Source organism: Typopeltis vanoorti, chromosome 19 (genome assembly GCF_054136105.1).
Source record: "Typopeltis vanoorti isolate ZY-2024b chromosome 19, IOZ_Tvanoo_1.0, whole genome shotgun sequence".
NCBI classification, from domain to species: domain Eukaryota; kingdom Metazoa; phylum Arthropoda; class Arachnida; order Uropygi; family Thelyphonidae; genus Typopeltis; species Typopeltis vanoorti.
In genome coordinates this window covers 95687255-95714517 of record NC_143567.1, presented here as the reverse complement: position 1 = coordinate 95714517, position 27263 = coordinate 95687255, and the positions used below count along the sequence as shown (strand labels likewise).

Below are 27263 nucleotides of genomic sequence, written 5' to 3'. Positions count from 1 at the left end.
ATTGCGTTCGTACAGCAGAATTCCTCGCAAATCTGCAGGAACAGGTGTTGAAGAACCCTGGCATTGGAATTCGGGCTTTGTTCGTGGAGTTGCTAACTGTAGTCAAGCCCTGGATAACAAGGGTAGCCAATGGTAGGCCGTATGTATGGCAGCAGGATTCGGCCCCTTGCCACACCTCTGGGAAAAGTCAAAAATGGTTGTCTGAAAATTTCTACGACTTCACCAGTCCAAATATTTGGCCTCCAAACTCCCCAGACCTTAACCCCATGGATTATTTTGTATGGGGCGCAGTTGAAAAAGACACCAATCGCACTTCCAGTAATACAAAAGCCCAGTTAATGGATAAAATTAAAACAGTTTTTGCGGCCCTTCCCAGGGAGACTGTAGCATCAGCTTGTTCGAGGTTCCGAAGCAGAATTGAAGCTGTGATCGATGCTAATGGTGGTTATTTTGAGTAAATCTTGTTGATAGTATTGTAATTAACTCTGCCTGTAATGTTTTTTTGTCAATTCATTAAATTTAATAGATACAAAGAAGATTTTCTTTTTCCTTACGAAACTGTCAAATTTATCCCGAACACCCTGTATATATATATATATATATTACATTTTATTACAATATAATTGCGCTTAACAATAAATGAAATTAAACACTGGATTACAATTAACAGCCCTTGAAATTTAGTAAACGTCTATACTGCTCAAAATCCAACTTGAGAGAAATCTTTTCTAAAATAAGTCTGAGAATCATAACTATTTTGGGATTGTTGGGAGACGTAAAGTTCCCAATAAATCCACAATAACCAAATAAAACACACAGCTTTCGTTTTAAAATTAAGGTGATTATTACTCATGAGGAAAACGAAGTTAAAATGGGTACAACGGGATAAAGTTAATATTAAGTTCACACTGTAATGTTCGTCATGCAAAAAACTGTTGCAAATCTAGTAATGGAAAATAAATGTTTTCCTTTATTTTTACTGGATATGATGAGAATATAAAAAATGATCTGCGAGTAGCTCTCAAAATGATACAGATTCTGTCGTATCAGAACTTGCAACTTTTGAAGAAGGATGTTGTTAAAAAACTTCATGTAAGGAAAGTGTACAAATGCAAATCAGACCGAACATAAAATTTCTTCATAACTTGTATTATCATAATTATCATTATCTTTAAGCATATGAATTTTGACTGATTAATTTATTTTCAAATTGAGCTTTACTTGCATCTGGGAAAAAACTTCGGCTGATGAAAAATGACTGGCGGCATTTTTCATCAGCTGAGGCTGTTTGTCTGTCGCCCACATAGACGCAGCAATGATAACAGTTTCACCCTAGCGATTCTATAATGAGGTACTAATAAGCACGCCGTGGAGTAGTTTTGCTAAAGCTTTCACTTGTTCGGAGAAGTAAGCTGCTTACTCCTTATTACTGAAATGCACGCAAAGTCTGGACTGTCAGAGGCTACTTTAATTCGCTGCATGTAATTCTCATATTTGCATGCATCGTTTAATGTACTTCAAATAATTGAATAAAACTTCGTGCTAAAAATAATAGCCATTACCAACTTTTTTTCTTAATTTCAGAGGTTTCTTATCCCCCCCTCCCCCTTTGAACGATGTGCTTCTTCTGACAAGCCAAATTGAGTTTCATCGAATTCGGTACACATAACAATCTATGTGTACTGAATAGTAATCTGTACTACCATGCTTCGAAAGCCATACACGTACAGAAGGTGGTACATTAGTTGACGCAATGAAAGGTCAACTGGATCCATTATTCGCGGCGGTTAACCCTGGTAAATATAGTATCATTTTGTGGTATAATTTTTTGAAGATCGGTGGATAGCAGGTTCCACTCTTTAGCAGCCGAAGGGCAAAGATCTGCTTTACTGAGAGATGAGCTTAATAGTTTGCAGTGAATCAATACTTTCAAAGGGAAAATGCACTGCAGACAAGTGCCTCCATCTCGTAGTCATAAACCCTAATAGGTATACATGTATATGATGTCTGAAATAGTCTGAATTCTGCGGTCGACTTGACTTTTTTTTTTGAGTTGCGAAGTTCAAAACCCAAGTTCTCGGAAGGAAATCTTACTTGTATCTACCAAAGATTAACTAACTCGGGGTAGAGGAGAGAACTGAGAAGGCCTAAAAACGTCAGCGACTGCAACAGAATCTATAAGGGGTTTCGAGCAGTCTGGAAGTATAGAGACAAATATCACTTTCAGGCTACAAAGGTCCTAACACAGGCAACATGAATATTCTATGTTGCCTGTGATAGTTTTACGGAAAACAACGAAGCTACTTATTATCATGAATAAAGTATTACGGTGTGCTGCAAGGACTGTTATGATATAGGAAAGAGATAAACCGTTTGAGGAATGAGAGAACAGAGATTATACTGGCCAATATGGAATTTCGATACGACTCCTAGAACGAGATCATTCTTGGAAGTTTTTAAATGTCCGTTGGGTGATAGCGAGAGAGAGAGAGAGAGAGAGAGAGAGAGAGAAGACCAACAAGTCCAACTTATCCATAGAAAATAAGTACGATAATAGTTGAAGAATGGACTAAAATACCTTTTTTTATTATTTATTTATTCATATTCATATCTGTTTATACTGATGAGAGTACAAGTACACATATATATAGAGAGAGGTTACATATTCGTTTCCCAATATTTTGTGTGAGCGTGTGGGTGTGTGTGTAAAGTACAATGAAATTTTGATAAAATTCTAATATAATATTACTGTTTCACAAATTCTGTGCTACTTAGTTGCTTTTTACATTACATTTACGTATAAATATACGTAAATGTAATTTACGTATATTTATACGTAAATGGATTTACGTAAATATATATTTATTTATATATATTTTGTTTTTTCCTACAAAATTCTATACCGATTATCACATTACACCTTAGTGTGTACTCTACTGTGCTATAGTATCGCATTCGTGTGTTGTTATATACTCGTATGTATACATGAATTGTATGTTACATATATTATAAATATTATAAATTATATGTGGCTTTTTCTGAATATTATGTATGTAAATTAGAATGGTTATTTAACTATAACATATACATTTACATGGAGCAAGCTAGTCTGAACTTCTCTTGGTAAAAGTAAGCAATATTTCAGCGTCATTTATGGCTCCAATAAATAAATAAATATTCTCTTAAAGGCTGCTTCCTCTTTCTCATTTATCAACATTTAGTTCACGTCTGTGTAAAAGATTGATATCTGTAATTATGAAGCTCTTTTTGTGAAACACATATGGTTATTTCTGGGGTGTTTTCAGACAAGAAGTAGTTTCCCCTAAAACTTAAATCAGGAAACTACAACTAAACTGCGGTCTGGCAATATAAACTGCAACAGGCAGTCGACGGCTATATACACCATGTGTACTATGAAAGTATTCTCAAAAGTGTAACGATGAAAACCGAGGCTGCAGTGATATTATTTTGTATCATGTAAGTTATCATTATATCTGATAAACGATTTTGTTATGTGGTCTAATTTGTGGGAAGAGAAACTAAAGTTTCGGAAAATAAAAACCACCACATCTGTATGACGCCGGCTAACTCACTATGAACTGAATACCCCTTACAGTTTTTCGCACATTAAACGAATTCCAGGCCTGGTCTTTTCAACCAAAAGCATCACTGATCCCGAATTAGCTATGGAGTTAATGCCATCTCCATTATGAAAGAGATTCCTTCCCATCAGTTTGAATATCCTTTACTTTTAATTTTCTTGTATTAAAAGAAATTCGAATCCAGATTTTACAATCGAAGAAGATGTTGTTTTGAGCACGCTACGAAAGTGCACTCAAAAATCATTTGAAACTGTGAAAAATTGTTAATACTAGCATACTATTTGTGCCTTTTGTACCATGTGTTTGTAATATTGAGGGTATGAAAACGTCAAATCATCTGAAATTTATGTGGTGTCAGTATAATATATACTTCTGTTAATTGCGTGTATACTTCTGCGGGGTTCACCCGATTTTGGGGATGCAAAACTCTAGTTTCCAGAAGGAAATTATTTATTGATGAATCAGTTATCGTCGAGAATTTGGATTTCTTTTCAGCTACAGTGAGTTCAAGCACGTGCCGATTTTCTATTGGATTTGAGTTTGCAAATGACATGTCATGTCATGTCACTATATTTTCAGGATGTTGTTCTGGCCATCCTGTGATTACCTTACTACTACGTGAAGGTGCATTATCATACTGAAAAATAACGTTAGAAATGTGGGCAGATAGAAATCCAGAGAAAACCTGCAATTAACAGACTAGCTAAACTACTCTTCTTAAGCGATTTATAAAGGTTTTTTAATACGTTATTCTTTTATATTGCATTCCTGCTAAACATATGCTAACAGTTGCTCACAAGCAAGCAACTATATCTATGGAATCGATTTGATATTGTTTTCCAAACAAAATTTGGAAAATACTGCATCTATTTTAAATGAAGACAGTCTCGTTTTACTATAGCCACTTTTAGAAATGAATGATCCCGTAAACTTTAGTCTTCTCCCAAAATTTAACTCGGTTGGACTTGTCCCCATTTACCATATTAGCATTGTAAAAGCAAAAACTCTTCCAAGAGAGAGAGAGAGAGAGAGACAGAGAGACGTGATGGCACACACAAACACACAAGAAAAATTAAAATCGGAATCCCAAAAATGAAAGGTATTAATAATGGAGGATTCTTAATTGAATCCAAAGAAAAGACCGACATAGACTTACTACACAACGAAATCTCTCTAAGGAAGTGGTTCTCAAACTTTTTCGGGCTTTTGCACGCTTAGCAATTCAAATTTCTGTCACGATACATCTGTGGTAATGTTAGACTCTCGTATAACTGACCATAAATTTAGATATTATACAGTTTACACTACATTGACTATATACGAATATTATTACAATATATATATTTATTTTGTAAGACATGACAAAAATGAAACATTTGAAACAGATTTTAAATTTTGTTATGCAAGTGCCTTGTTTTCAATGTGAAATGTGTGAGTCTGTTTGCACGCAAAGTTAACTCAAACACTCCGCGCTACTTGAAGGCATAATCATTGTTGTATTAGTGGTGGTCAATTGGTGGCGCTTTAGTTTATCAATTGTAGCAAAATAAACCAATATTACATAAATATTAAGCGAGAGAAAGTTTTTTTTATACAAAAATCATTGCATAAATAGGTGTGGCCTCCGCTCACCGTTTGAGAAACACTGCTTTAAGGAATGCAAATACACGTTAGTAGCATATCCCAATAAGAAACATCTTACTGGTTTTGGCTGTAACATAAATCATACTGGAGAAACAAATCCAAAACGAATCCAAAAGAAATCCAAAGTTAATAAATTTCCCAAAACTAATGGCATAATCATGCCAATAATTTTGGTAAATTTATTAATATTGTGTTTTGGAAATTTTTAAGATAATTTTGTTAACATTACCATAAGATAAAGACATAAAAAAAGAAATACAATATTAACAATATTCTGCATAAAAGCTAAACCTATTCTATTGAATGGAAGTAAAACAAGTACAATAAAAAATATACCAAAGAAAAATAACATTAAAGAGTCAAATTTTTGAGAACAGCAGATTACACTCAACTAAAAAAACAGAAATGTAAGAAACGAGGCCCAACCTTACAAACAACAAATACTTGAGAGAAATAAATGTGGAGTCAACATGTGAATATAATGTTACTAAACGACTACTAAAATAAAGCAAAGTATAAAACTAAAAAGGGAAAAGAAACAGAGAAAAATTCTTTAAGGAGATTGGGAAACTGGAACAGGCGACAAGGCCCAATACCAAAAAAAAAAAAAAGAGATGACAACGACATGAATTTTTTTAGGAGAATTTTATTATTTTCTTAGACTTCAGATAAATTGTCATTACTGAGAAACTTTTATGTTTCTTTTACAGGTTTCGGTCTACTTGAGTCCGGCGCTGTTACAAAAAAGAATGAGGTAAATATCCTCATGAAGAATGCAGTTGACGTTATATTAGGTGGACTATCATACTGGATGTTTGGGTATGGCTTACAGTATGGTAAAGGACCAGGAACAAATCCTTTCTGTGGAGTTGGCTCATTCCTTCTGGATGCCGATCCAGATCAAATGGGAGTGGTATTTGCCACATTTATCTTCCAGTTGTCTTTTGCCACTACAGCGACAACGATTGTATCGGGTGCAATGGCGGAAAGAACGGACTTCCATGCTTATTGTATATTTTCTTTTCTTAATACCATCACCTACTGCATACCTGCAGGATGGCTGTGGGGAGAACATGGTTTTCTGAATCACATGGGAGCAATTGACTTTGCAGGATCATGTGCCGTTCATCTTACGGGTGGAGCATCTGCTTTGGTAGCTGCTGTTTTATTAAAACCTCGACTCAGGAGATATGATGATGGAACTCTTCCTTTACCAATGGGAAATCCGGGAAACGCAATCATTGGCACGTTTACGTTATGGTGAGTGACATTTCTGTAGTATGGTGTAGTCATTTTATCTTTGGTATATTCTTCTAATTATCCAGGTTTAACTGTACTTAGTAAGTAGAAACGATTTAAATATTCATATTAACCCGATTAAGAGGTTGCAAAGCCTATAGCAAGAATGTCTTGAATGGACATATATTTGAAACTAGTTTAATGACATCTTATTTCGTTTTTCATGATATTCTTAGGCGTTGCAAAATGCGCTTTATCCTGGAAATATCTATATACCATTAATAAACATGAGTCAATGTTTACCAAATGGATGTCTAAGAAGTCTAAAATATATCTAAAATATGCGATATGGCTTCGCGGAACTTCGCTATGAACCTTGTATTACCATACCATACCATACCATACCATACCATACCATACCATACCATACCATTCATTATTGGGCCAATGAGCTTCAGTATCTACCGTTCTCCAAAATTCCAACTCAACTATTAGATTATTTGAAACGTGCATGGCATAACTTATCGTCCCATAAAATCTGTTTCCATCAACGGCCTGATATACAACTCACAACTCCAAGCGACTGGAGTTCGTTGATGGCGATGTGTACCTCACTTGTACTATGGAAACTAAAACTATGAATCTTAATATACGAGGCGAGCTCAATATGCTGGCCTGGTTGGCCGACTGGTTACATACTCACTTTCCAAACAACAGGCTTCGGGTTGGAATATGCCATGAAAAATAATGTTTGTGAATGTCCTTAGGCGTGAGTTGAATTTCATCACCAGGTGTGAAACAACTCCCCAGATTGTTGGAGGCCTGAAGTGACTTGAAAAGTTTACATTTTGAGATTTCTAGCAACATTTAAATTGAACTTTCACCAACGGCTGTTTCTCATTTCACCACTGGTAAATATATACTACCACTAACTGATGCACTTGTGTTTTGACAGATCAATCTCACTGTCATGTATATCTTTGAACTCACAGTAATCTCAGTAAAGTAATTTTTACATAAGCAAAAAGTGACAATATTAGTAATCTCAGTGAAGCATTATCGAGTAATTTGTAATAATCTATTGTTCAGTATACATAACAAGATGATTTCCACGGATTACAAAAATTATACTTCAATTCAGTTTCAATGAGAACGGTAATCTGGTCGCCATTAAAATTCCAAGTAAAGAAATTATAAGTAATGATTAAATTGAATGGTAATACCCCGCTTTACGACGCTCGGTTTACGACGATCCTCTCATACGACGCTTTTCAATTATGACCAATGTCCATTTATACGACGCAGTATTTGTTCATACAACGGTTTTAGTGACATGACGCAGCTATGTTTACGATGTCGTTGCTTCAGAATGTCTTTGTGTTTTGGTGTTTCAATGTGAATTATAAACTGTTTAAAAGTATTTTTTAATTTTATTATTATTAATAATGGCTGATTAAATTCAAAGTGCGTTGTTGATCCAGTGAAGAGAGGACATGTAAACCATCACATTACATGCTAGGATTAAAAGGATTCAATTTACCTCACACTACTGTTGTTGCAGTTGTTATAAATAGCGACAAAAGCTCTAAAGTGCTACACTAGTTAATACTACAGTTATCCGTAAACGTGACGAGCTTACGATCGTATTGCCGTAATAGGAAGCTTTTTAATGGTGCAAATTGATGACCAAACTGGTTGGTGTGTTCCCGTTAGCCAAGCTATCTAGAATAACTTTTTCCTTTGCGAAAAATATTCTAAATTTTCTCTTCTATAAATAAATGCTTTATTTATGTCGTTTACGCACGTATATCATGCACATTATATAAAGAAGGTGGTGACCCTGAGTCCAGTTATGGTATACCAATGAGCCATTGCATTAAAGTGTTGGACTGGTTTTCCACTTCACAAGACATTTCCTGGTAGCAAAAATCTTAGAAATGGCTGTACGTCAGGTAGAGGTAACCAGATGGCTGTATGTGGATCGTTTCATGGTTCAGAGATTGTGAGATGAATTCCAACAGTCACAGCATCCCGGAGATACAGCGAAGGAAGACCAAAGGTTACAAGCGAAGTTGGGTGAGTGATATCTCCGATTACCTGCTCGTCGAAACAGGAATGCTACACAGAATCAGCTATAATCTGACCTTCCGTCTGATACAGGAACATTGGTATCTGCTTCTACTGTGCGTAGAAGACTTCACAAAGGTGGTCTGTACGCTAGGCCCAGGTCTACCCAGGCTAGAAGAGAGAACGATGTTTGAAATGGGCCGAGTTCCACGTCAACTAAGACTGGGGACCAGCTGAATGAAGACCAAATGAAATTTTGCATATTTCATTTGCGAGCATGAAATGACATTGCAGTTCGCGTATATTTTTACTTGAAATTAATAATAGTGTGTGAAACTAGAAACTAATTAAAACCAAAAAAAATTAAATATTTTCTAGTAATGCTTTATTGCAGAGGTCGGCAACCTTTTCAGACTCTCGGGCCACATTCAACTTCTATTTTTAATAATCGGACCGCAAGCGTTTAATTAAGAGAAAATATTGAGTGAAAAAAATACTTCATTTATCAATTTTTAATATATCAATCTTAAAAACACACAGAAATATTTAAAGTACGAGATATGAAACAAACATGAAAATGAAACTCACTTTATAACCTGATGTTCAAATTCGAATCGAAGCATACAAATGTTTCGATTCGAATGTGGTGCTTCCAAATGCAACCATCATCTTCTTTGCGATTAATCCTTCAAATTTTTCGCTAAGCATCGATAAAATTTTTCAACATTTTCTAATGCGTTCTTCGATGTTTCATTCTGTTCCAAAACTTCCATCTGTAGTTGGTTTGATACGTCATCAATGTCGACATTAAAAGGGCTCAAAAATAATCGCATTTAATGTTATTTTTATGAAAATTCACAAATTTTGTTGAAAATACCGTTTGTAAATCTTCAATAATACCAAAAAAAGTTTCCTTTTGTGTGTGTGTTTGCTCTAATTGTAGATGCAGATTTGCAACGTATGTAATGATGTAGATTTTCTTCCATCATATGTTTCTTCAACAAACATAGTTTGCCCTTCAAAAGATTTTATGTCAGAAAACAGTTCGACTAGCAATTTACCTTGGCCCTACAGATGCACATTAAATTCATTAAGGTACGTTGTAATATCTCCCATAAATGCAAGAGACATAATCCATTTTTATCCGATAGTTGTGAGCAGTATTTTCCTGTCCTCTCATGAAAATATTTATTTTTTCGTGTAAATAGAATACCCCCGTTTTCAATAAAAAGGTATTTGCTGTTCCATTTATCATTAAAACCTTTTCCTACATCTGCAATTTTACGTTTTCTTGAATCCATTTGAATCCATTTTGAGTGGCCGGCAACCGGCGACTCAAAAATGCACGTTTGAGTCGCCGGTTGCTGACCTCTGCTTTATTGTATTGAAATTTTAAAGAAACATGATTTGTAAGAAAAAGAGATGAAAATAGATTTAAATTAAAATTTTTTTTAATCTGTTGTTTTGTTCTTAGGTGGGGCTGGCTAGTGTTCAACTGTGGAAGCTCTTTTGGAATATCTGGCGAGAAGTGGCATTACGCTGGAAGGTAAAAACAATACAAAATTTCCATTACAATGCCGGCCTAGTTGGCCGATTGTTTAGCATATTCACTCTCCAAAGTAACAAGATGTGGGTCCGAATCCCACCGTAGATATGGATGTGTGAGGCCATGGTACTAATATTAATTCATGGTGTTAATATTAATGCACAAATGGCAGTTCCTCTTTCCTATCCATTCTAGGATCTTTTCTTTCTTCTCTCCGTAAAGCTCCACTTAAACCTCAACAGGGAAGACTCTTCATTCGGAATTATTTCCTTCTTCCTAGACACCTCCAGGTTGTCCTACTTACTTACTAAGATTTGGACTCTCTCAGAATGATTTTAAGACATTCTCTTTGCATTGCCTTTCAGGGCATACTGGCGGCATGGAGGACTTACCAAAAAAACGACTTCTCGAATCTCCAGGTCTTGAACTGGATAGAATCGGATAGTGTTAGGACCCAGGCTTCTTCTTGTCCTACCTAAGGGACCATATTAGGTAGCACTGTTTCAGTGCGAAGTTAGAAAAATAAAATAAAAATTAACAGCTTTCCCGAGATTGGATTCACATGAATCAAATTTCTCATATGAGGAAGTACTGCATATTCGATATATTTTGCAAGAATCACTCATCTTACAGCAGCGATAAATTTTCTTTTCACATTTGTCGATAATATATTTGAAATTAATAATTTATTAAATTTTGTTATGTGTTAAAAGTCATTAACGTTATCGTTAACCCAGAAAGTTTTAACTTTAAAAATAATGAACAACAAAACAAGAGGTACGGTAGGATTCACATGGAACTACGTGATTTATACATTTTATAGGGGTCATTTTTTGTTATTGTTGTATTTAATTTTACTGTATCAGTGCTACTTTTCTATCGAATAAGGAAAGGTTTAAGTTACGAAATGTTCATCTAAACTAGCGTTATTATATGGCAGTGAGGTATGGACAATAAGAGAAAAAGATAAGAAAAGAATCACTGCAGCAGAAATGAATGTATAAACTGCTTTTCTTCTCATACATTGAGAAGAAAAGCCATACTGAAAGAACAAACCAACACCAATAATGGAAACAACAGAAAAATGCAGAATCAAATCTAGAACGAATGATGTACAAAGGAAAGAATGCCCAGGAGGATGATGAACTATCAACCAAAAGATTAAACAACCAAAGGCAAATCGATGAAACGCTTGCGAGACCACAATACGCTACCTGGTTTAGATTTATAAAAGGAGGAAGAAGAAGAATTAAAACAGAGAAAATATAAGACTGATTTATATGACATTATAGGAAGAAACTTGTTATGCAATAATCAGTTTTCCATATGAAAAGGAAAAAATATTTCATCTCATCTTCCTTTTACCTCTTTAACCTTGCGGTGTCGAGGGTTTATTGATCATCGGACCTAAACAGTTCACAGGATAAGGTGGTCTGCCCTACGCCCCGGTGTATCTCCGGTGTATCGTTGTTGATACACCGTATCAACAACGTAGGTTTGCCTGCTTTGCAGGATGAAAAACCCCAGATAAACGGGAAAAAACCCTACGGTCAGCGCCGAAGACCGACTAACTTGACTATGGCTGAGGAAAATCCTTAAACTCCTGACGTCACCGACAGCAATCGAACCCAGGACACTCATTCCCCAGGCATATGGTTGCGAAGCGCTCAGCCACTAGGCTAACCGCGCGGACCAAGGAAAAAAAAAGTATTTAAGATTTTAATCACTCACATTCCTTAATATAAGGTTTCTCGTTTTTTATTGTGAAATCTTCATCCTGTGCTTAGTCCCAAGCCATTTCAGTGAAACATGAATGGCCTGACACTTCAATACATGCAAGTTGGCCATCACTGCTATATCAAAACAGTGAATATTGATATGCTTATTTTTCACTCATCCACTGTCCGCGCGGTTAGCTTAGTGGCTTTGCGCTTCGCAACCATATGCCTGGAGAAGGAGTGTCGTTTCGTAGTTTCGTAGGAGTGTCGTTTTTCGTAGGTTCGATTCCCGTCGACGACGGGAATCGAACCTACGAAACCTCCTTTTTTTCCCAAAAAGGCGGCGACACCTTTAATATCTCCTTATGAGACTGGTTAACTCATCCTCAATTGAAAATCCTTTGTAAAAGTTCCTCACATCCTTTATCCACTCCACACTAGATAGAATTCGAACAGCCCAGATCATTCCAAGCATAAAGAAAATTGCGACAACGCTATAGAAGGGCAACCACAGTAGAGTTGCACGTAATAAACCTTGGGCTACTTCCTATTTTATCTGAATAGGAGGCTGAAAGATCATTACAAATATAACAAAGTTCACTCAGAAAAATGCACACACGTTTTAATTTTTTGATGTCATTAGGCTAGAATTAGCAACGTGTTACATAATTCGAAGCAGCATATCATTTCTTAATTCCATCGGTCTATTATAAGTCCAAATCCCATTTTCCCTTGCATGGCTCATTAGCTCGTCACCGCCAGGTAACTTGGGTTCTTAGTAAACTCACTAATCGTCTGACAGGGCGGTGAATCCTATCTTCATAGTGTATTATGACTGTCAATTGCATGTGTTTTTCTGACCGGTGGATGAAAACTCGGAGTTTCTGGGAGATCGGGGAACTCTCCTTTAGTGTTTTCAACTGAAGGTGAGTTAAAACTATAGCCCTGATAAAGTTTCTTCGTGTCGTAAGATTCGTAGTTAGATCATTCAATCAAATAGCATCGTCGAAACTGATTGAAATAAGGAGGCTTCCCTTTATTATGTCTTTTTAATAACAACCCCACTCATGATTATGTCACTTTATAACTCTTAAAAGAAAGATGTCACATCAGGCAATAAAACTTATCTCCTACATAATATTTTGGATCTAGGCCAGCTCTACCTTACGGTAGAAGGCTGCACTAATAGCCGATTTTAGGCGTGCCAACAAATTGCATGGATTGTTATGCACACTCTCTCAGTATATTTCTATTTAAATGAATAACCTTAATTATTACGTTTGGGCCTAGGAGAGTGGTAGGTAAAGTGATTTACCTACCAATTTCGTAACCACGACATTTCTAGGGACAAACTTTACATGTAAACAATATGAGAAAATTATTAGGAACATTTTTCAGAATACGATTTAGAATGACAAAACGTATAAAGAAACTGCATCCAACAAACAGTGCTCATAATGTCAGCCAAATGATTCATTAAACAAACAATTTAGCCAAAGCAGTCAAAGCCTATTATCCCTTGGAGGGGGATATTTGGACTACTTGGAGTTACGTCAAAGCAACTCATGCTAAGAGATCAGTTCGTTGTGTGTGCGTGTTCTGCCCGCTTTTGCCAATAATTTTGAAGGATAAAAATTTTCCAGGTGGATAAAAAAAACCAGGGTGTTGAGGTTGACAAATACTCGGAGTGTATGTGAAGATTATTACAATAGGGATACATTTATAGATCTATGATAAGTTCAACGGTGCAAGTCCGTATACTAACAGAGACAGGCAAAAAGTATGTTAGTATTATAAGTAGCTATAATTATGTGCAAAAAATCAAATCTTTAAATTTGAGAGTATTTATTTCAGGCTATCGGTAAACAACATTACTCATTTTATTTTTTTAATTTGGTATTTTGGCTGAATTAAATTCTATTCATGTATTTTTGCTTGTATTGCATGAGGATTATTTTACAAAATAATCTGCTGATCCGTGAAGCACTGCAGATGTAGAGCTCAATTAGTTGTCTCACAGAACAGGAAGTCTACACCTCTCTATATTTGTAAGGAGATTTTTGTTAATTGCCAGATAAGCATGGTATACGTGTTAATAAATGCATCCCACGTCACTAGGTTAAAATGTTCGCTTCCATAGCACTTCCCAGTATCAATTCAATCTTTTGTTAAAATATTAGGCAATGGCCTGTTAAGTCTAAGTTATATATTTCTTTCAAATTCAATTCCTCATAGAGGCACGCTATTAAAATATTGACAAAAAACAAATAATTAGTCACTTCTGATGCTCTTCCTCTAGTGCTTGTTATAAGTGTTGAAAGAAGTCGTAGAGATTTAAATTGTGCTCCAACCAGCACAATTTAAATTGAGCTTTTAATATGTTCTGTTAAGCGTGACCTAAATTAAGCTGCATATACTTTCATACGACACGATACTTTACTATTATCAGTCATATTTGAGATAAATATGTAGCAATAAATTACCTTCGATCAAATGTCGTTAAAATAAATGCTTCTACTAGCATATTTGTTTTATATATGCCATTCCTTTTGTTTATGTACTGTAGCCAAGAAATTCAAATCAAAATAGCTTAAATGAATTGTTACGTATTTTATACTAAAAGAACTTATTTATCAGAACTAAACTAAATTTCAGTTAAACATTAAATTTTTTCTTGTTGTATTTAAAAAAAAAAAAAACCTTCGTTTTCTAGGTCTGCCGTAAATACCATAAACGCATCGCTAGGAGGAGGAGTAGCAGGGATGTTGTATACGTGAGTATTTTTACTATTTCTATATCTTATTACAGTTTATCAGACGCTTCGACCTGTTTACCTTCCACTGAGGGTATCGGCTGTGACACAGCAGATGTGGATTCAGTTAAGCACAAACAACTCATGGAATTCCTGTTCATTGCCCTTTTAAGACGATAATTAATTTGCAAAAACAATCTAGTTACTTTTAAAAAGAAACATTTGTTAACAATTTGTTATTTATTGATAATTTAAAATAACGAGGGCAAAATTATATTTTTGAGAGACACGTGACATGATATTAAGAATTATAAACACGTTACAACAAGAATAATCTAATGTTTGCCAAACGTTTCAATTTGTATTCCACCTTGTAAAAACTGTTCCTATCAAGCCATGGAGATAGTCTGTTAGTTTCAGACTGAAATGTTTGACAAACATTGAAATATTCTTGTGCTAACGTGTTTATAAAATATAATATATAAATATAAAATATAACTTAAAATATAATTGTTTTTTTTTACAAAATATTTCATGTATCACTCTAGTAATCTTTTGTATTAATAGATACACAGCACACTCATATTATAACAAAAAAATAAATATGTGGTTGAAAAAACGGCACATCCATACACAAAGTCTACTTCATATTGGTTTGACTGGAGCTTTGAGAGTGTTTTCATTTAACTTGCTTTAAGCCTAACTCTTCATAATATATTTGTGCCATCTGCTTGATATATCAATGTAGATATATACACATGTGGCACAAATGTATACAAAAATCATGGACTTCTTTGAGCCCGGCTATATATTTACTATTCTGATTAACCTTTAAGTGCGTTTTACAAAATGCATTTCTAAACGTATGCTATTCTGACTGGACAGATTTTATCGAAATCTGACATTTTAGTTCGATGCTAAGGTTTGTTGCGTCTTCTCGATTTTGGTTTTAACCGGACTATTGCAGTTGGAAAATTTTGCACTGGAGCATTTTGCTGGACCAAATAAACTTTAACCAGCCGATATCCTAAACATAGACTCTGTAGGTTTGCTGAGATAATGAGCGTGTCACTATTAAAGATAATGCCAAAATTTTCTTCTTAAAGGCTAAAGAAAATCTCCCCTAGTTGCTGTAGCTAAATCGCACTGGGCATCTTTGGGACAGGGTGTTCTAATGTTCTCATAAGACCAACTCTACACAAATCTGACAAACTTCTGTAATTAATCATAGCTGCGGTGTGTTTTCAGAGCTTCGTCCAGTCATTGCATCATATCAATGGTTTTCTGAAGGTTCACAGTGATCCAATAAGCTATCAGATGCGTATCTATAATAAACTAGCCAGCCACTGTATATTATTACTAAAACGAAGAAACATTTTCATATGGAAGACGTTATCTCTTTCTTGACACGATCAAGGATAACAAATCAGATTAAATCATGAGCTATCATATACGAGAGAGATAAACCAAGGGGTCCGACAGGGATGTCCCCTCTCAGCAACACTTTTTAATATTTAACTAAATGAAATAATAATAAAATGGAATAAACATTTCCATCCAAGTATTAAACTTTCTCCTACTGTGAACTTAAACACTCTCCTTTTTGCCGACGACCAAATAATAATTACAAATTATGAAGATACTGAAAGTTATTTGGTCCTTTTCATTAAAATTGAAACATACTATTTGATTTTTAAGACCATGGATTTAATAAACATTTATACAAATCGTCAACTAATTTCGCTAGCTATAACTGTCTAGCTTTCTAGCTTTGTTCATAACGAGAAAGGTTATGCTAGTATTAAATCCACGTGTCTTTTAATATTATTCCCTAGTTTCTATTGAGATTATTTCCTGTTCGTAGAATTACTGCAGCTTCATTAAAGGTTCTACATCTAAAGTCCTCTTCGATATATGGCATGGAACTGTTATCCCAATCTACTGAATGGTTTGAAGTTGTAAAATGGTGTGCTGAGGCGTCTGTTCTGTTATGATTGACATCTCCGACATGTTCCTTCTTTCGAATTTCTAGGCTTCTTGAAGTTTGGCCTATGTAGGTAAGTCCACACGTACATGGTATGCTATAATCACCTGCATATTTGTAGAAGGTGACGCTATCCTTATTGGATCTTAATAACTGTCTTGTAGCTGTGGTAGGTTTAAAGACAACTCTGATGTTAAAAGGTCTCGTGATTCTTGCTATTTTGGTGGAGACTGATCCAGCATAGAGTATGACGATAAACGATAAGTACTGGGTCGTCTGAGGTTGTTGCTGGAGGTTGTTGCTATACAGAATTTTGTCGATTATATTTTGAGGATAACCATTTTGTGATACAGTTTTTGATATACGGGAAAACTCAGCAAGTACATCTTTTTCCTCTGTGATGATATTTTTCGCCCAGTTTTCGCTCTGGATGTATAATGGAGATAACGTCCCGTATCTGTAGGTTTACGATATATTGTAAGTTTGATATTTCCATTATCTTGTTACATTTAAAAAGTACATCTAAAAAGGATAACTGATGATTGTTTTCCAATTCTAATGCCAAAGATTACGGTATGATAATATCAACAGAAAAATCAAACTCGATGACATTTAAAGGACAAGATCCAGTAAGAACTAAAATAGTAATAGATAACAAGATTTTAGAACAGATGAATTCATTCAACTACCTAGGATGTAAGATCACTTATGAAAATGAAAAAGATATAAACATAAAAATTGCAAAATATTTAAAAATAACAGGAGTAATTAACTCTATATTTAAACCAAACCTAGTTCAAAAACAAACCAGGCTAAAAGTATACAATACATTAGCCCTACCGGTCTTAATGTATGGAAGCGAAATCTGGACAATAAAACAAAAAGACAAACAAAGATTAACAACAGCAGAAATGAAGTTTATGAGAAAAACTGCAAAGTATACCCTATTTGATCACAAAAGAAACGAAGAAATTATGAAAGAATTAAACCAAGAACCAGTAATAGAAAAAATTAAGAAATATAAACATAAATGGATGGAACACGTTCAAAGAATGAAAACAGAAAGATTACCAAAACAAGCCTTAAAGTACAAGCCATTAGGAAAAAGAAAACCAGGACGTCCTCTTAAAAGACTCAACGATGACTTCAAAGGCCGGAACATCATCATCATTTCTAATCATTTTTCTAAATTTTACAGTAAAAAGCCCAGTTATAGCGCAAAAAGAATCTTGCATCAAACAGTCTTGAGCCGAACACTAAAACTTTATGTATTACAACATAAATCAGTTTAGCAGATTCCTATAATTATTTACCATGCAAATAAACTTCAAAGAATTCAGAGCTGAATTTTCGATTGTTGATATTTCCATAGTTTATGAAAGAACTATTATGATGGATGCAACAAATTTGCGGTATTCAAAGTGACTTATGAATTATAGAATACTTGCCAAGTTTTTTTTTTCAAGTGTTTCAAAAGCTATAGTGTGTTCGTTACATGACACATTGAAACGTTTTTGCATAATTTTACTACCTACTTTTGCCATAAGAATGGTCCGATTAAAACCAAAATACACCCTTCGTGTTGATATATATAATTTTGAAACATTGTCCTTTTGTATCCCTGAAAATGGCCCGATTGAAACGAATCAATAACAGTTTTTTAGGGATTCCACGTATTGTGTTTCAATAAAGTCTGCAAAACAAGAAGCCGCGAATAGCACGGAAGGATAAAATGAACCTAATATTACTTGCATTTCTCGAGGCGCCTTGAAAAATGCAACTGAGAAAGATTGAGTATCGATAAAACTATTAACAATTTGTTTTATCAAAAGCAGTTTGGCTAACAAAAGTATATGAGTATGACTATATTTTTCTTTCTTATTTGTGGTAGATACCTCAAGAACCGTTTATTTCTTGTAAGCGACATAATCAATTCCATTCTGGGTGCTCTTGTAGCTGTAACAGGTACGTTTCTGTTTTTACAGACCTCTTCCACTTACATTACCTTTAAAAAAAGCAATTTCAAGTTTTTATTATTAATCTAAAACAGTGGTTTTTAACCTTTTCGAAGTCACGGAACACTTGTGATTATTAGAAAACTTTCGGGAACACCAAAAGCATTGGGGTCATAAAACTAACATTAAAAATATGCATGGACTTGCCTTTTAGCAAAATGGAACTTATTGTAATACGATACGTGAGCCCTTGTTGGCTTTTGCAGATTTCAGCAATATCAGGTCTAATATCGGAATAGCACTTGACCTCTGGATAACTATCCTATTTCAGTGTGCAAAAGCAAAGATTCGTATTTGGCTTCCATAGATATGCAAAGTTTTTTTTTTAAAAGGCGTGCTTTTAAAGGTCTTGACTTGATGTAGTTTTCCGTATTTATAACTTGGTCTAGTACAGGTTTCAATATTGCCGGTAATATTTTTGAAAGATGTCATGTGACATCTTTCATCGGTGGAACACTTGTAGTTCAGTTAGGGGGAACACAAGTGTTCTGGGGAACACCGGTTAAGAACCACTGATCTAAAACATGAAAAACTATTTCTTATTATGCGTCTGAGTTCGTTAAACTGATTTACGTATGTACAAACAGGGCAGGATTATAGCTGCTGTGAAATAGTCGATTTCTGTTCGATTCATTGTTGTTTAGAGAAATAAAAAATAAAACTTTTCTCGAGGAAAAATCCCCACCTCATCTATCCAAGACCGTGAACTGGACCTTCAGTGGAAAAAAAAAGTCTAAAGTCTAAATTCTAAATTTCACGAAAAAGTCTAAACTTCCCGATGTCCTTGTTGAGTCTGGTTCTCTAAATGAGAGGCTTGCTCTCCAAGCCACATAGATTCAAATGGAGATCGGAAATCTTATATCATTCGTGTGCTCATTTCATTCAAGATGAATGAAATGAGCACAAAGAATCTTCAGAACATTTTATTTTTAATTGAAGCTGACTAGCTAGTCTTGTATGGAAGTGGCAGGAGTTTTCTTCAAGAAGATTGGATTGTGATCTCTCAAAAACCGGCAGAAAACACTCAATTAACGTACAAAATAATATATGTACGCGGGTGATCTGAAAAGTTCTCGGCCTAACAATGAAAAAACGAATTTATAATTTCAAATTTATTTTTATTGTTCAACATAATCTCCCTTAAGACTAATACATTTATTCCAGCAATTCTCCAGCGCCATTATCCCGTCCCTGTAGTGGTTCTCAGTAAGATCTGCAAAATACCCCTCTATAACTGCAATCACCTCTTGATTCGAAGAAAAATCTGACTAGCGAGGAAGAGTTTCAGCTTTGGGAAGAGATAGAAGTCAGAGGGAGCCAAATATGGGGAATAGGGTGGATGTTCCAACAATTCACAGTTCAGATCCCTTAATTTTTCCCATTGCCAAAACACCTTTATGGGCAGGTGCATTGTCCTGATTAAAGATGATTTTTTTTCTTCTGCAAACCGGGTCTTTTCTCACGAATTTTTTCGTCTAGTCTTGTTAAAAGATCGGAATAATATTCCCTCCCTGGTTATTGTTTTACCCTTTTCAAGATAATTAATAAACAAAATGCCTTTAGCATCCCAAACTATCGATGCCATGACCTTTCCTGCTGATGGAACAGACTTTGTCTTCTTTGGCGCTGAACAACCGGCTTCTGTCCACTGTTCTGACTGCTGTTTGGATTCTGGTGGGTAATGGTGAATCCAAGTCTCATCCATAGTAATAAATAGACGCACAAAATCAGTTTTATTCTTGTTAAAACGCTCCAAGCACTGTTCAGAGATTTTCATGCGCGTGCAATTTTGATCTGCTGTGAGCAAGTGCGGCACCCATCTTGCGCAAAGCTTTTTCATATGCAATTCTTCAATCAAAATATATCGTACGCATTCTTTGGAAATGCCTAGAGTCTCAGAAATTTCACGCACTTTGACTCGCTGGTCACCCAATACTATATCCTGCACTTGATCAATGATTTCTGGTGTTGTTACACTTTTTGGACGTCCTTCACGTGGATCATCTTCAAGGCTGGTCCGACTACGTTTAAACTCGGAAGCCATTTCTTAATTGTCGAAAACGAAGGAGAAGAGTGCCCATAAACTTTTATGAACTTCGAATGAATTTTATTTGGCGTTAAACCTTCTTTTACAAAGAATTTTATAACCGCACGATACTCAATTTTATCCATTTCAAGGGATACAGACAACACTTTTGCTTCAGACAGCTGTAAAAAAACAAACAACTTGATAGAATGACTCGCAACAATTTCATATGGATGCTTATGACAGATGAACCAACTTAGAGAAAAAAATCTTGCCCGAGGCCGAGAACTTTTCAGACCCCCCCGTATATAGACATAAAAGTACTTTATCCTACTAGAAAATTATAGTTAGGGAAGTCAAGGATACTTGGCAGGGCATGAGCCTAAAAACCTGTAAGCGATATGATACTGATGAATGAGATGAGAATAAATACGCATTAATTCGAATATAGAAAAAAACATTACTTGAAAGTAAAACAAAATTTTAAGATATGATAAAGAAAACAAAAACAGGAGGTATTACTTTGAATATTTTGTACTAAAACCACATGATTTAACATATAAGGAGACTGCAGAAACTAATTCTGTAAAAAAAATACGACAGAACACTTCACAAATCCTGAAATTTTCACGGAACACCTTGGTTATTTTGTAATGTGTTAATTAAAAATTAATTGTTAATTTAGCTGATTTTATTATTAATTAATAAGTATTATTAATTATTTATTAATAATTAATTAAACATCAATTAAACAAACATCATTAAATTAATTTGTGCTGGTTTTCATTGACATATCCTATTCTGATTTATAATTTATAATATCATTGTAAGTACTTACGAGTGAATGCAGACTTTTTCTCCTGTGGGCTGATAGTTTTGTCCTCCTTTTGTACATCCTGGAGATCGCATTTGTAGGCTGGAGGTGGATGAATCACTGTCTGTTGCGTCACAAACACCTTCAATAAGAGATTCCTTAACACCAAAATTAAACAAAGTTCCGTGTCTCTTATTCATATTAAAATTTAAATCTGCAGGCATATTACTTTCCAAAAATATTACATTAAGCACACTTTTCAAGTTATATTGGATAAACTAGAAAATGAATCATTAACAGTAACTGACGTTTGGAACAAATTTTCTATTTTGGACTGCTTAAATCATGTTACATCTGCTATCGCTGAAATAAGACCACAAACTTTAAATGCCTGCTGGAAAGCAGCTTGGCCTGGATGTGTTGCAACCATGCAAACATCTACATTATCAACTGAAATCATTACTTTGGCACATGAAATTGGTGGAGAAGGTTTTGATACATTTAGCCAGAAAGATGTAGACGAATTGCTTGTGGATAATGCCTTAAGTGACGATGATATTATTGGATATCGATTAACTTTAGATACCGATTCTTATTCAAAAATAAGAATACTCAGGTATTCTTATTTTTGAATAAGAATAAGAATGTTTATTTATGTTTATTTTAATTCATTGCTCCGGTTTTATGCGTTTTCAGAAAACTACGGAACATATCCCTAATTTTTTAACGTAAGTTAGGCCTTTTTTGTGCGATTTTTTATATGCGGTTTCATGTGGAACGTATTAATAATACGTTCTGTGAATATATATATATATATATATATATATATATTCACAGACCCAGGACCAAAGGTGGACACCCACATCTCGTCGATGTTCATGGTGAATGCAACTTTTGGTTTACGTAGTCCGATAAAAAGACACTGTGGAATAACTGACCATAGAATTTAACCTGAAGACGAATGAAGATCTGCTCAGACTATAACAATTCCCCCTTGGAATGGGCCTTCAAATTAATCGTCCGGTCATGGTATTCATGCTAACGCCTAGTCATAGAATACTACCGTTTGCATCTGAGAGAGGTCATTGGAAGACTGAAGAGTGAAAGAAAATAATTTGCCTAATCGGGTGAATCTCGTTTTCAACTATGACAAGTGAACGGTTAGGCGAAAGTCTGAGAGGAGAAATCAGCTTATCTCTGGACATAGGAGATAATTTCCCAAGAAAACCCTCCCCTATAACCATAGTTAGTACTATGAAGACAGTTACCAGGAAGAAGCATATCTGATCAGAAACAATGGATAGCTTTTTGGCTCTTTATTTTAGTAATTACGATGGTATTTTGTAGCATTCGGAGTTGTAGGGTATGTTTTCCTGCAAAAATATGATCACAGATCGTACTATCAGTGCTGTCCATTGTGCCTGATCACGTATACTCCTTCATGGTAACTGTTTTCCAAGATGGTGCAGGTGTCTTCCGGAAGAAAATTCACCATGCGATATTGCCAGTATCCTTCGAAAATAGTTCGATGAACATAACAATGATGTCTAGGTGTAACCGCAAATTCAAAACCAGATGAGTTTGCTGGTTTAGGTGGATCGAGAGATCCAGCATTTGAATCCTCAACCCAAAGGCTCGCATAAATACAGGAAGCAAACTTGAGGAAGAACGTAGTATAGCATACCTACTGAAACCATCACAAGTCTTCAAAACTGTGAAATGATACAAATCACTTCTCTATTTTGGTCATATCTAAAAGTAGCATAGACATTATACTGTAAGCTTTTATCATATCGCACTTTTTATCACATTTTTCCCGGAGGATTTTTAATCAGGTCTTTTAATCAGATTTTAAGCCAACTGCTTTCACTAGCATTTTAATATAGCTATTTTCTGACCAAAAGCTCAGGATTCAAATGAAAACAAAACAAAAAAACTATAGAAACTAACAGAAAATGTCGTGTTCATGTTGCTATATTTATCATTATTAAGGCTCTAATTTTAATGATAGGCTCCATTGTATATTCCCTTGGTCACATGTAGCTTATAACTGCAATGTAAAGATAACACATATAATCCCTCGATGTACGTTTGTATGCTATCAATGGCACTTGGAGAAGAATTGCGGACTTCAGAAGAGAAGTATTATCACAGGATGCATAACAGTGGCCTATCCTTTCGTGACTGATAAAAAAAAAACTGCACTGCCAAAAATAAACTTTGGAATACATTATCAACAGAAATTGAACGTATCTACAGACGTTTGGGTTACTAGTATGACATTAAATAAAGAATTTGTCAAATGGCAGCTGGATATAAACCAAATATTAATCATACCAATCAAGAGTTCTGACTACACTTGTTTAACGAGCACTGTGTTTACCAATCTGACTTTAGCGAAGGTTCTTCTATGATTGGTTATTTAACTGAAATAGAAATGATGACGTAATCCTACACAATTTTGATGCACCGTCCAATCTTCCCATCGGCATCAGTCACAGATTACATTGCTGTTCTCCACGCGTGTAAAACCGTCTTTGTTCTGGGCGTTATTTCATTCTCAGTCTTCGCTGAGTATGTGTCGTTAACATGTCTTTGATGACGATATCTTGAGCTGGTGAAAACTCTGCTCGTAATTAATACGTTTAGTTAAAACATTATTTATTTTCATTCCGGTTTCACGTAGCTTTTATCCCAGAACCACCAACAAGAATTAATGTGAGTAGTTTAGATTTCTCTAAAATATAGTACCCATTGATTATTCGAAAACTGGAAGAAGTATTCATTTATATACTTTTATTTATAGCTGGATCAGGTTTCCTGAGAGCATGGGAATCCCTTCTTGTAGGAGCAATTGGCGCCCTCCTCGTAAACATCATTCCTCCTATAATGGATCGCCTTCACATCGATGATCCTGTTGGTGCTGTAGCAGTGCATGCTATGGGAGGTCTATGGGGCATGATAGCGGTGGGTTTGTTAGTAGACGCTGATAGTCTTCTTCAGTTAACTCACGGAAGAAAAGGATTGTTCAAAGGAGGAGGATTTTATCTCTTAGGTATACAACTTCTAGCATGTGTGTGTATTGCACTTTGGAGCATGCTTACGACCTTCATTATACTAAAAGTAAGTATCGATTTCGTTTCTTTCTATATTATAGCATGTAAAGTGTGTATCGAGTCATTTTACACTGATAATTCAAAGGAAAGAAAGAGTGGTTTTCCAGTCTTTCTCCGAATAATATTTTTATATAAAACCCGTGTTGTTTTAATTTCAAAACTTAAATACTTTGTCGCAAAAACATATCATACGCGCCGAAGTTCAGATAGCCAATTCATAAATTTTTCATAATAATAAGTATACATAGCATTTGTGTATTTCTTTTAACATTACTTAGTGCGGGGGGGGGTTCATTTCTGAATGATAACTGTGAAAATTGTTCCCACAATTAAAAATTTAGAATGAGCTAGTGAGCTAATACTATTATATTTTTTACTATGATAACATACTAGACATGATATAAAGGAAATTTTATTTTAACAACATGATCTAGCGTGTGTATGTGTATCTCAATTGCACAGCATCTGATATAGCATTGTTATAATGTATGAGCAAATTTATCATGTATCGTATGTTTACATTATTTTTTGGAAACAAGTTTTTCTCCAGCAAAATAGACAAAATAGTCGGAGAAACACACAAATGAGAGAGAGAGAGAGAAAGAGAGAATAAATATTTTTAAATAAATCGTTAATATTTAAAACCTAAGAAAATCATTTGAGAAACTTCGAAATTTGAAATTTGAATTTTAAAATTTGAATTTTAGTATTATAAAAGCTTCCGATTGTCGTAGAGGATCAGGGAAAATGTCTCCCAATCCTCTAAAAAATGAAACATTAGTTGAAACTAAAATTCAGTTACTTGACTTGCCTCCTGTGGTTGCTTTAAGTTCCAAATTTTATTTACATTCCATTCAGTCCCATTTAGATATATGCACGTAGATACAATTTTAATACGTTTTCTCCCTTCGGAGCTCTGTAAATGACTTCGTTGAAACAAAAATCGAAAACGTTCTGTAAATGTTTAAGATTTCTAGATATATCTGAGTAAAATCCGTCCCCCCCCCAATCTCCAAATAACTTGTGTACAGATACAATCGACTCTTGTAGGCACTTTACGCATCGGCGAAACGCATCTAATTTTGAACATTGCAATTCAATATTATAATTTTCTGGCCTGGTTGGCCGAGTGGTTAACGTATCCGGTTTACAATTATTAGGCTGTGGGATGTTCGAATCCCATAATGGGCATGGATGTTGTTTGTGAGTGTCCTTAGGCAGAGATGAATTTTATCATCCAGTATGAGTGTAGAGCTGAAGTGGCTTGAAAACGTGTCATGGTATTTAGAGCGAGTTTCCTGGACTACGTAAAAAAGAAAATAATAAACGTAGTCCCCCACTACCCACATAAGTATCTTAGTAGTGTGGTTAGTGTAAAAAAACCTTTCTTTGATGGGAATGACAAAAAAAAACGACGAAACTATCGTATGAAATGCACTTGATCTCTGCTTGCAATAGCAATGCAAATACTAATTGCTATTAGATAAATATAACAATTAATAACCTTAGATTTTGTTTAGTTTAAAAAACCCGACAGTATTAACAGTATACAGAGTATGACTACAATTATTCGTTTCTTTTATTTGCAGGGAATCAACTTTCTTGTGCCCATTCGTATGTCGGTTCCAGAAGAAATTCTGGGCGCTGACTTCACAGAACATGATATCCGTCATGATGGCTACGATTATGAGGCCATGACATCAGAGCTCTCTCGAATGGGCCTTCATCTGCGTAGTCGAAAGCAGCATGCTCCTCCCAGAAGTGAATGGGACGAATATCTTATCCTTTCTTACTTACAGAAAGCTTTAGATAAAACAGAGAACACCTTAGGGACTGACGCCCTTTCAGATTCATCCAAAGCGTTGCAAACACCTACGCCCTCAACATCTTCAAGAAAATTCTTAATCGATTCTCCTCGTCAAGCGGATGGTTGCAAAATACAATGAATTTTGCTTTAAGAAATGCTTGAATAAAAATGGAATGATTGAAACAACATAAATTCATATTCTCTCAAACTGACTTTGTTATACCACAGATGTTTTATGATCGTTAAAATCAAAGAACGATGTACTCTAAAAAATATGAGGTGAAAATAAGATTAGGATTTTAAACAAATAAATTTTAAATTATGTAAATTCCATAAAGAATCGTTATTTTGAAATCAGAGCCCAGAAATGCTTCGTTTTGGTAAACATTAAAAAGAAAAAGAGGAAATATCTACACAAAACGTAGGTATATTTTTTACCAACCTTCTTAATAGAAAAGTAAATTAGCCACTCACTACAAAGTGGAGCTTCTGATATAACATTAATACCTTACTTGCATATAAAACATTCATCTACATAAGTTATGTAGTATTGTACCACTTAAAATATCAAAAACATGGGAATACTTTCTCTTTTTATTATGTATTTCATGCAAATTCAGTTTAGTTTTATAAGGTAAGTGTATTCCAAATAGAATTCGAAAACTAGAATATATTCGTATTTTCGAATTACTGTTGAATTTTCAAATTCATTTTAACGTCGCCATATTGAAGCATGAAGGCTCATTTTGAAACTCCTAATATTACCATTTCAGCAATGCATTACACAAACATATTATTATTTTGTATATTTGATGAGAAATGCGAAGATTTTATTAATTTCCCATGTGTTTCTTTGTTTGTCTATTAAGTATAAAATGTTGTGCTGTTCTGTGGGGAAATGGCACAAATCTACATGCATTCCATGGGAAGAGG

The 27263-nt window shown here is 34.8% G+C and overlaps 1 protein-coding gene across 2 annotated transcripts in view; it reads left to right on the top strand.

Annotated features, from left to right (window-relative positions):
* LOC150096373 (putative ammonium transporter 3) overlaps window positions 1-26589 on the top strand; it is a 39670-nt gene extending 13081 nt beyond the window's left edge. For both annotated transcript variants that reach the window (XM_090408969.1, XM_090408970.1), the window contains exons 2-7: window positions 5957-6506; window positions 10027-10098; window positions 14530-14589; window positions 18444-18517; window positions 24214-24530; window positions 26113-26589. In XM_090408969.1, the coding sequence (XP_090265095.1) occupies window positions 5957-6506; window positions 10027-10098; window positions 14530-14589; window positions 18444-18517; window positions 24214-24530; window positions 26113-26469 (1430 nt within the window). In that variant the 3' untranslated portion in view covers window positions 26470-26589. The remainder of the gene's footprint in view (window positions 1-5956; window positions 6507-10026; window positions 10099-14529; window positions 14590-18443; window positions 18518-24213; window positions 24531-26112) is intronic.
* The last annotated feature ends 674 nt before the right edge of the window (window positions 26590-27263 follow it).